The sequence below is a fragment of the Prosopis cineraria genome, unplaced genomic scaffold, assembly GCF_029017545.1.
Source record: "Prosopis cineraria cultivar Desert tree isolate PC_DT_omini unplaced genomic scaffold, ASM2901754v1 PC1, whole genome shotgun sequence".
Classification (NCBI taxonomy): Eukaryota; Viridiplantae; Streptophyta; class Magnoliopsida; order Fabales; family Fabaceae; genus Prosopis; species Prosopis cineraria.
In genome coordinates, this window is record NW_026555332.1 from 41,788,311 (window position 1) to 41,799,346 (window position 11,036).

The 11,036-nt window shown below is 35.3% G+C and overlaps 2 protein-coding genes across 3 annotated transcripts; one reads left to right on the plus strand and one right to left on the minus strand.

Annotated features, from left to right (window-relative positions):
- Positions 1 to 4,309: 4,309 nt before the first annotated feature.
- LOC129306560 (probable E3 ubiquitin ligase SUD1) lies at positions 4,310 to 7,468 on the plus strand. Of its 2 annotated transcripts, none has more exons than XM_054947230.1 (5): positions 4,310 to 4,395; positions 5,326 to 5,601; positions 5,901 to 5,972; positions 6,124 to 6,431; positions 7,149 to 7,468. In XM_054947230.1, exons 1-4 carry the CDS (start codon positions 4,393 to 4,395, stop codon positions 6,235 to 6,237), a joined length of 465 nt encoding a protein of 154 aa, XP_054803205.1. In that variant the 5' UTR covers positions 4,310 to 4,392; the 3' UTR covers positions 6,238 to 6,431; positions 7,149 to 7,468. The 2 variants fall into 2 exon arrangements, 1 of the variants encoding a protein (XP_054803205.1); XR_008592226.1 differs by lacking the exon at positions 4,310 to 4,395 and adding an exon at positions 6,701 to 6,790 and having other exon boundaries at positions 5,331 to 5,601.
- Positions 7,469 to 9,424: 1,956 nt separating this feature from the next.
- Positions 9,425 to 10,603, minus strand: LOC129295324 (gibberellin-regulated protein 4-like). Its single transcript, XM_054933842.1, has 4 exons — positions 10,475 to 10,603; positions 10,257 to 10,301; positions 10,076 to 10,109; positions 9,425 to 9,985 (listed from the first exon to the last, which is right to left on the minus strand). Exons 1-4 carry the CDS (start codon positions 10,535 to 10,537, stop codon positions 9,804 to 9,806), a joined length of 324 nt encoding a protein of 107 aa, XP_054789817.1. The 5' UTR covers positions 10,538 to 10,603; the 3' UTR covers positions 9,425 to 9,803.
- Between the last annotated feature and the right edge of the window lie 433 nt (positions 10,604 to 11,036).

An 11,036-nucleotide genomic window follows, 5' to 3' on the forward strand; every position in this document is an offset into this window, starting at 1 on the left:
ATTACTGAATATGTTCAATATGTTTCATCATCATCTCTCACCATCACCAAACCTAAATTTGCTCCCCCTTCCTCATGCTCCTCCATCCTTAACCTCATAGCAATAACCTTTACTTCTCTTTATTATCGAAACTCACCATCAACATCATACCATCTAAACTAGAACCTCACCACTATTTTTTCTTAAAGAACAAGGGTGAGTGGGTAGGCAGTGCATACATGCATGTTCGATAAGAAGCTACTAAGAAGGCAATATGCTCAATGCCTTCTTTAGGTTCTAGAATGACAATGTATGGAAATAAAGGGAGCATTTAGTTCTCTACCTTGCTAACTTTCAAATGTGGCTTCATCCTCCCTCTACAATTATCAATGCCTTAGACCACGAACTCAAACCCATAATCTCACATACATACTCAAAACAATACTGAAAGTTACATGATACACACATGTATGAATTACTTATTTGAGGATTAACTTGAACCAAGTGTGGTAGCCAATGTAACATTCTAAGAAGAGAGGCCTAAGTGATAACCACAATTTTTTAAGGCTAAGGGGCTTATTTAGGGTTCGAATGTCCTTTAGGATAAGGAAATGACCTTAGTTTTAGGGATGACTAAAAGGTGGAGAGCTTAAAGTATAGAAACTTCACTGTGTTACTCTCTGGGACGAATAGTACATTTCAGGAAAAAATTATAAATACATGATTTAACTAAAAGTAGAAGTTAGAAACTCATTTTAAACTTTCTGGATGTGCGTATTTCTATAGAGCTCTATTAAGGTTTGTTTTCTATGACCTAAAAAGCCTTAAAAAAGCTAGATTCATCTAAGGTAAGTCCCCTAGACTTGATCTATACTCTTCTACCCCCTCTATCCTCTAGATATGATGACTGAGATCTTGCCTTGTGCTTATATATCATATTAGAATTCTTAAGGACTGTTCATCTAAGTCTCAAATAGAGTGTTAACTAGTTTAATTATTCATATAAAGATCATCTGTAAATTGAGATAGCCTTAGAATCATCAGGGTTCATGTACAGTAGAACTTAGGGATTAAGAGGTTGAACTTTTAATCTCTTAAATGTTTGAGGTAACTGAAAACTTATTATATTATATGTTATAGTCTATGACCTTGCCTGGTAAATTAATTATGCTATTTTACTTATCAAATAAGATTTATGTGAGTTGTGAAATTTAAATCTAAGCTATGATATACTATTTTGTATGTCTCTGAGAGTATGATCTGAATGCTTGAAGCATGCTTATATATTACCAAGAATTATTGTATTATATGACTTGTGTCATAGAAAACCTATAATTGAGTAGTGTTGGAAAGGATGTACATATATACTCTAAAATATGATTCCACTTTAAGAATATTGTCCATATACATACATACATACATACATACATACATACATACATACATACATACATACATACATATATATATATATTTATATATATATATTTGACTATCTAAATACATGTACAAAGGCGGGAGTTCACCTGTAAGGGAGAAGTTGTTATTAGAAAAACCCATGGTAAGCCCTACTAAGATTGCAACCCAATGGTGATTAATATGTTATACGTATACCTAGTTTCATTGCTTGGATTAGTAGTATTGGTCGACAACTTGCTCAATTTTATTGCTTAGATTGTTAATATTGGTCGGGCATATCATGACATCTTAAAATGTGAGTAAGGGGAATATGTGGTCTAAACTCGAGTATGGAAGCCTTGGCCAAGCCCTTCCTAATTTGAGGAGCAAATCTAGCTTAGTTATATGCACTAGAGCTATAGTTAATTGCCTATGGGTTTAGTTAGAGGAAATAAGAAGGTTATAAGGGTGAATTTAACATGCATCATTGTAAAAATGATTATTGATAAGTTATTATGGACATGAATGCTTGATATGTATACTTTGATAAAGGACTTGTATGTGGTTTTAAGTTGAAATATATGTGTATGTGAATTGCTTATTACTATTATTTTATTTGCTATATTATGTGTCTTATTTACTGAGATTTTGTAATAAATCTCACCGCATTACATTGACTTAGTTTTAGGAGAAGAAAAGGGCAAGAAAAAGGCTAAAGCCTCAGGAACTAGAGATCTTTAGACTCTAGTGATTATTGTAATGCATAATTATTTTGAGACTTTGCCAACTATAGGAAACTTTAGCTGCATATTTAATCCACATTAAAATTGGTATTTGGTACTTGAATTATTTAGGTCTAAACTGGTTTTAGAGGCATTGATTTATATTTGTTTATTCAGGAGATTTGGATTGGGTTTTAGCTCTATTTTATTGTTGAACTTTGATTTAAATTGAAAGCATGCTTGGGAAAAAATTCTGGAATATTATGATTGTGTAAATGATCTTGATGATCATATGTATGAATTTGTTGTCTTAAAATACTATGGATAAATGAATATGAATAGGTGATACGTGCTAGCAACTAGGGCAAGTGGGGACAAGCTTAGGCGAGTAAGTGACTTCTCGCCATGGCGAGTGACAGGCAATTGAGGCAAGTAGGGTTTGGCTTGCCAAGGTAAGGTGTTGCATTAGTCAAGGCAAGTGATGTCTTAGTATACAGGCCAATCCTAATGCTAAAACAGGGAAGTACCTTCAATGAGTTGTGATTATATGATTATTTTGATTTGATGGCAACCATGTATGGAATTTATGCATTTTATTTAAAGATATAAAGTCTTAAATGCTAGCCTAAATTGTTAAATTGATGGTGCTATATGGTGTGTTAAAAGTAGTAATTGGGGTCATTACAACTAATATTCTTGAGGTTTGAAGCAGTGACTTTCCCTTAATTGAGAGGTCTTCTAGTGATAAGCATGACCTTAATGCCTAGATTTAGCAACTTGTCATACAGATTTATCATCTCTAGTAGTGATGGTGCGACGCAAAGATACAATCCCATCTGAAGGGAGAGAGGGAATGAAGGAGAGAGATTAATTTTTTTATATTAAAAAAATATTAAAAATGAATTGTAGGACCCACTATTAAATATTTTAAAATAAATAAATATTAAAAAATAAAATGTGGGACTCACTTAACAAAAAAATAACATTAGGGCATGAAAAATCAAATTTTTTAAGTTGAAGGATATAAATAATCCATAGTTAAGTCTAAAATCATTTATGAACTTTCACATATAATTTAAGAGTAAAAATGACCTTTAACCTTTCTTAATTTCATGATTATTGTTGGTTTTTTGCTATATTTGGAAGTGCTAATAATAAGGATCATCCATTTCTTTTAAAGGCATCTTATGATATAAGAGTCGAAGTGATATTTTATACATAAATGTTTACTTATTTTTAATTAAAATATAATCGGTGTATTTTTTTTATAAGTAATACATGATATATAATTTTGGAAACATGGCATGATAGTTTTTATATATACCATAATTTTAATGAAAAATTTCACAATAAAGATATAAATAAGTGCTCTAGTCTAATTTGACATATCAAAATTCTATTTGATGATATTATCATAAGGACAAGTACTAATAGTTTATGATTATAAGTGGGATTAAACTCATGACCTTCTATTTACCAGAAAACTTTCATACTATTAATGCCATAATAACATCAGCTCAAAATTCAATATATTTATTCTGCACTTAAATTCTTTTCAACTCTCACCCTTCACTTGTAATAAAAAGAACAAGAGAAGAGGAGAAACTAGAGGAGGAAAATTTTCTTTTTGACATAAATTTTTTCTGTTATTGTTCTCTTTTGAGAGAAATTAATGAAAAACAGGGTTTTTTTTTTCACCAACAATGAAAAAAAGGGCGAAAAATATTTTTTCCTCTATATTTTTTTTTTCAATTTTCTCCATCTCATTTTGAAAACGTTCCAAACAGAACCTTTGGACACTTTGCCCAACCGGGAGGGAGGGAGGGAGGGAGAAATCGGATGTTGTGATCAAACACATTTAATGAGATCCAAATGAACCAATGGCAATCAACTGAGCTTTTAGAAAAGGAAAGAAGAAAGATATAAAAAGAGATCAACGGGGAGGGTGCCACATATACGAAGACGTGGAAGCTGCAGGCCAGGTAGAGTGAAGAGGAGAAGACGGGGAAGGGGCAGGAGCTTAGCTGAGTGAGAAATGAAAACGCAGATAAAGGCCAGTCAGGAGAGGGGTATTTTAGTAAAATCGAGATAAAGCCAAGCAGCCCCCAACGGAACTCGATCAAAGAGCACGAGCTCGGTGAGGCAAATGAAGTAATAAGGCCAAAGACGCCCACATGACCTGGCACACACCCCCACCCTCTTACGCTACCGGCTGCCCCTCCCTCTCTTACTATAACTACATCGCTTCTTCTTCCTTTGCTCGTCAATCCAAACTCGCCTCACAACCTTCACAATGGTACTCTCTCTCTCTCCTTCTCTGCTCATTCTTCCCTCTCTCTTGTCTTTCAGCCATCTCTGCCTGCAAGGTCTCCGTATCTCCATGAATTCAAAACTTTGTGTGTGTGCTTGAGCTCCTGCGCCTTGTCTGTGTTGCTTCTGTGTTTTTTCCAGATCCTTCCCATTCTATTATGCGTTTCGCAAATTTTGGTTTTTTAGTTTTATCTATATTCCAGATTACTGTGCTCTGTGTATGCATGCTATTTTCTTCTTTCATTCATGAAGCGGCGTGTTTTGAATTCACGTTTTGTTCGCTCGCGTAGACCGTGACGGGGGCTTTTCTGTCTTCAAAGGTCTTGTTACGTTTGTATCTCTCTCTCTCTCTCTCTCTCTCTCTCTCTCTCTGCGATTTCACAGAATACGTGACCAGATAGGAACTGCTGGTTTTCACCGAAGCCTTAATTACCAGAAACTCCAGACCTTTTGTCCTTGAAGATCTGAATGATTGAGTTTCCCAAAGCTTCGTTTGAATTGAAAATCTCTGGCCATAGCCTCTCTTCCTTTTCATTTCACTCGCTCGACATGGTTCATTCATGATACCACGAATAAGCCGTTTTTCCTACATTAAAAATTGTGTCGTTTTCTTCCGAAAATTATGATATAATTAATGTGTTTTGTCGCTAAGAAAATAGTGGAGGAGGATAAGCAAGAAATAATACCCCACTTCCACGGATAATTTTGGTTGTTAGTACCCACCTGCGATGACTATATGCCGGCCCAGCCATGCTGTGCCAATTTCCTTCTGGCGGATAACATCCAAAATATCAACACGAAAATCAATGTTATAACTTTCTTGTTCCATTTTACCCTTTCTGAAACGTATGTGAGATAAAGTCTCCTTTAACATACTTACATAATAGCTATGCATGCTTTTCTTGCTTGAGAGCAGAGTTATTCAGACAACATGAATGAAGACCGTATCATCGCTGTCTGCCTAGAACAAGTTTCGGTCCAGACCACCCCGTCGAGGCAATCTTCGTCATCGTCAAACGACGTCGTCATTTCAGTGGATGAGATCAGTGTATTCATGGAAGATATAACAAATGTTACGCATCTAGAAGCTGCGGCTGCATCGTCGGGAGAGATAAGACTGTGTCGTTTTTGCCATGAGGAAGACCTTGTCAGGCACCTTGAAGCACCCTGTGCTTGCAGTGGCACTATCATGGTATGCAAAAAAAACTTCATCCTATATCGATATATAATCTATACGCATGTAAATTCAATTATTGGCTGCCGTATATAGCTTAGAATAAATATAATTACTTCTTTAAATTCAGAACGTGCAATCAAATAGCCATAGTAGAGGTTTTTGCCCATAATTATCTAATCCAGGATTAGCGAATTAATTAACTAGGATTTCAAGTGAAGTTTATAATTACATTTTGCAATTAATGTTGTTAATGCTTGACTTGGAAACTAACTGCAATTCCTTTTTAACTGCTCTTTACGCCGTGCCATATAAAGTACGCCCACCGTCGTTGCACCACTGATTGGTGCAACACCAAGGGCGACATCCGGTGCGAGATTTGCCAGCAGGTACGAATTCGAGTCCCCTTTCATGCTTATAAACACAATATACTTTCGCTATTTGGGACTTAGTATTCCATTGCTTATATTTTTATAGATTCGATTAACAATCTTTCTGCGCAACTTAAATTATTCTTTACAATATTTGAAATATGCGCAGCCCTACGGTCCTGATTATGCTGTGACGACTGAAAGCACATCGTCGACCCAAACCAGGCAAATCCTATCCCTCTTTTTTTCTCGCAATCTCTCCCCCCCCCCCCCCGGTGTATAAACTTGTCTGTGTATTATTATATTGGCAGGGTGGTACTGGATAGTTCGACTACTCCGAGTACTCCGACCACTATTACACAAGTGCAATCCCCTCCACAGCAACCAGACCAGCAGAGAACAGCTGCTCTTGCTTGGTGGGCTTATAACTTGATGGTTCCCTGTCGCGGATTGCTCTATGCAGCCTTGCTCGTCCTCGTAACTTCATGCTTCACACTCTTTCATTTCATATACATTACTTTCATATATATACTTTATGTGGACGCATCGCCTCTAGTTTCTTGGTTATATTACCCTAGCTACTTTCTTAGTCTTGGTTTATTCGAAAACGTGATCTCTAGCTCCTCATCCGTCTCGGTTTTTATTCGAAAATAAACTAGTCTACTGAAATTTAATGGTTCTTGGATCGGGGTAGGGTACTTTGAATAATACTGGTTAAGATTGTTTTGTCTCCACGTACGATGCAGTTTCTGCTGGCGCTGATAGTTAACGATGTCTTGTCTTTCACAAAGACAACAAAAAAGGAGCCGAAAAAGGCCTTCAACGTGATATTCGTGGTAGGAGGATAATCTTTTCATTCTATTTACAAATCACTTTTAATATATTTTATTAAAATAAAAAAAATTTAAATTTTATCAACTTTATGTTAGAATTTAATAATTTTTTACTTTTATTTTTAATTAATATTTTTAAATCTCAGATATTTTTATTTAAAATATTTAATAAAAATAAAAATATAAAAAGAAGTATTAAAAATTAATAAATGTGGATCAAATTTTTTTTCCTCTCTGCCCCATATAAATAAAACTAGAGGAGTACTATTGTGCGTCAGCTGCTTATAGCAAACACTCAAATGGTTTCTTTCTGATCATATAATTACTCTAAAAGAAATTAATTAGAATAATTTGGTGACAGGTACTTATGATGCTGCTGGCGCCGTTCTCTCTACTTTCGTGCCTCTACGAATGCCAGTAAGTCGTCTGATGAATTAGTTGCAGTCTTGGTCTTTCAGTTCAGTACTCCACTAGATTGCGCCTTTCACATATCCTATCAATAACGCATCATTATGAATTTGGTGAACGGACTTAGAGTTAGAGGCATGGTTCACGAGTATTGGGAGAGAAGAAATCGAACAGCTGTCAATGGAGATGCTCCAGGGCGTCTAGCATCTGAGAGAACCAGCGTCTAATTTCATTTCTTTTGTTTTACTGTGCTTTTTATAATATAGGGAAGAACCTGGCCTTCATGCTGTTTAATTTGTCTCTTCCTTCATGTAGCAAAACCTCTTGATGATTATGAGACATTAATTACATAAATTTGTCTAATCAGGAGAAAGCTTTGCTGCTGTGGCCTTCTCTAATCTGCTCCTAATGCTCTCTAATCTGCAAGTTTAATTTGGTTTAAAAAAGAAAAGTATAAATAAAAATGATTCAAGATACACCAACTGGCATTAATCACTTCAGAGCAATATTCTGAAATTAATTCACAGCACTCTACAGAAATGGCATTTTCAACTCTCGACTGGCATTTACGTACAACTGTATCTGTCCCCCCCCCCCCCCCCGCTTTTTTTTTGACATATGCGTTTAACTATATCAAGATGTCACCACTTTTTGATCACCCTCTCGTGAGCCCATGCTAAAGTTTCACAGATAAATCCATTAGCCCAGAGAATATGCCCAAATGAGAAAATCCATGCATGTCCCAAAAAATGAATTATTTATTTATTTTACATGTTGATTCCAGTTCCATTTTAGGAATTGGCAACTTACCCATGTATACTCCTTTGAGAACCCAAAATGTGTACTGTACTTTCAGGTTAGGTCATATCTCTTCAACTGCATAAAATCTAATATTCATCATCAGCTTATGGGCCTGTTTGAGTAACTTTTAAAAATACATTCAAAGTACATTACCAAATTCAATAAATATTTTTCCACATATGCTTTTGCCAAATGTTAAATAAAAACCAAACCCCACTTAAACTTCTAATCTTTAATTGTTAGGTCCCACAACTATTGTCCTTCGCCTCACACTATGTGATGCAGAGCTTTTCTCATAGACTTGTTATTGTTATATATTTTTTTTGTTTAAAAATATAAAATATTTTTAACCGAATCTCAACTCTCAATAAAATAGTTATCTACTTTTTAAGTAACCTTATTTTTTTATATTAATTTCTATTAAACACCCTACAATAAATATAAAATTATTATTAATAAGGTCATTTTTGAAAAAAAGGCAATGATTACAACTCAAAAGACAAAAAATGTCTTACATTTTTTAATATCTAACTCTTTAAAAAATACCTTATATTTTTGAATAGATGAAGTATTACTTATTACCTTGCCAAAAATAACTTATTTAAAACTGGTATATCCTTTATATCTGTCTAACATCAATATAAATAGATAACTTTGTTTTTCTTATTTATTTTAACTGTTTCATTAAATATGTAAATGTGAAAATTACTTTTTTTTTTACTCCGTATAATGTATATATGCCGTCTGACATTAACGACATTAGCGAAACTCATGAATTATACACCGAGTTATTTGATGTCTTAATTATTTCCAAAATAATCAATCATTTAAATTTATTAATTTAGTTTCTACTTATTAATTTGGTTGTTGTTTGTTGATACCTTTTTTGGTACAGAAGAATTGTGTCGTTCTTCCTGATCGGTAACAGGTCAAAATATTTTATTCAGTTTAAATTAGCTCATAGGTAAAAATCACAATTCTTCATTACATGTCCCCCCAGGGTGGTCGTCGGGGTTTAAAATTAAACCCTGGGCGCCTCCCTATAACTCACAATTTTATGTTTGCGTCAATCAATTAAACTAAAACTTTAAAATAATTTATTTTATAAACTTTTAAATTAATTGTTTTCTTAAAAAACTGTCTATTTTTCCACCAAAAAAAAAACTGCCCAAATCGAATGAATTAAGAAAAGGGAATAAAATAAACAAGTGGGCCGCATTGACAGCCTTGAAGTAACTTGTTATAAGTTGCTGGGAATCCTGCAGAAGGGGTCCATGACAGGGCTCCATATAATCAAGATCCATATTTTTCTTCACAAAAAGATTTGTTTTGCTTATAAAATATCCATATTTTTTTCCTTTCCACGTGATAATGGTACACAACTACTATGAAAAGAGTTAGTTTCTCCTAACATAATTGCCTCGACACACAGTGTCTCAAATAAGATTGCCTCCAATAGAAAAATAGTCATGAGAAACAACTAAAAAAAAGTACAAAACTCACATCCACCATCATCTTTTGATTCATAATTTGATCCCATGGAAGAAGCTGAAGTCATCACTGTTATTCCTTAGTCACTAATATCACAAAAGAAATTAATTTTTGCAAATGACAACAGTACAAGCATAGTATATGCCTAACACATAGAATTGGTTTGAGAACCATTAGAAGTGAAATCACATATCAGTGCAACGACATTACATGTACACCCAGTGTCGTTAGGACAAAGAGTGCCAGTGTTCATTAATAATCATTAAACGAGAGTATCACGGATTTGGTTAGGACACACATGAAATGAAATGAAGGTTCAGGGGCATTTGGGTCCTCCTTCCTTGGTCTTCCAGTTGTTGTAGCAAGGGCATATAGCTTTGTTGCCATAGTAGCCAGGAGGCACGCACAGGCATTTCCTGCAGCACTTTTGACAGAACAACATGCACGCTTTGTGGTACTGTGTTTTTTTGCACCTCCTCGAGCATTGCGATGGGCATTCTGCTCAGACACGCACATTTCCCATCTTAAGCCACCATAGCTACTTAAAACAAGAGACCACAACAACCGATGCAAACTTAATTAACTCACCGTAGCTCTTGAGACTGCCGGGTCCAAATTTCTTCTGCAAACATATCACCATTTACCAGCACCACACAAGGCATCAGCACTTGGCCCATCATCATCAAGAAAATCATGAATCTACAACCATTATTTATTCCTAATCTTTTAATTATATATGCACGGTGGGTACTTAGCTAGGGTGCGTCACCTTGTCATCGTAGTGGTGGCCTCCATGTCCGTGAGAAGCCATGACCTGCATAATCAGTAAGTGAGTAATATCTTAGAGATCATCCCACAATTGAATCTCTTGCAATGATATATATACAGATCTGATGGACAAAAGAAAAGGTGTGCTTTTTAGATGTACTTTAATTTGATGTCTGAGAATAGCTAGAGAGAGAGAGAGAGAGAGAGAGAGAGACTAACCATTGTGTGAAGCATGGAAATGAGCATGAGGACCAAGATCAGTGGTGCGAGAAATCTAGCCATGGTCGTCACCCTCCCGGAAGAGGAGCTGAAACTTGATGGAAGCAGAAAATGGCAAAATCGGGGGAGGGGGGGAGGGGAGTATCAACCTGATTGGATGGACGTAGGGTAGTATGGTAAGACGGATGATATACATACATATATATATATAGAGAGAGAGAGAGAGAGTCAAAAGTTACTGGCATGAGTGTCCTCATCGAGAAGGAAGATGTTGAGTTTAAACATTTTTTGAAGTGGACGTAAAACTGTACAGTGCGAATGTGATGTGTGGTTGTAGCTAAAAAGGGATCCCTGCTGCTTTGATCAAACGGCCATAAACAAATTCTATCAGATTTAAAATTTTAACTGACGGGCCATTGAAGACGTCTTCTTTTCGGCACATTTAAGATGGTTAGTTAAGTAGTTGGAGGCTCGGAGCAGGCGGGCAGCTGAATAATATTGAGAAGAGAGGGGAATAAAAGTATAGCTCGATTATTTTTATATATTTATGGATCATATCTCT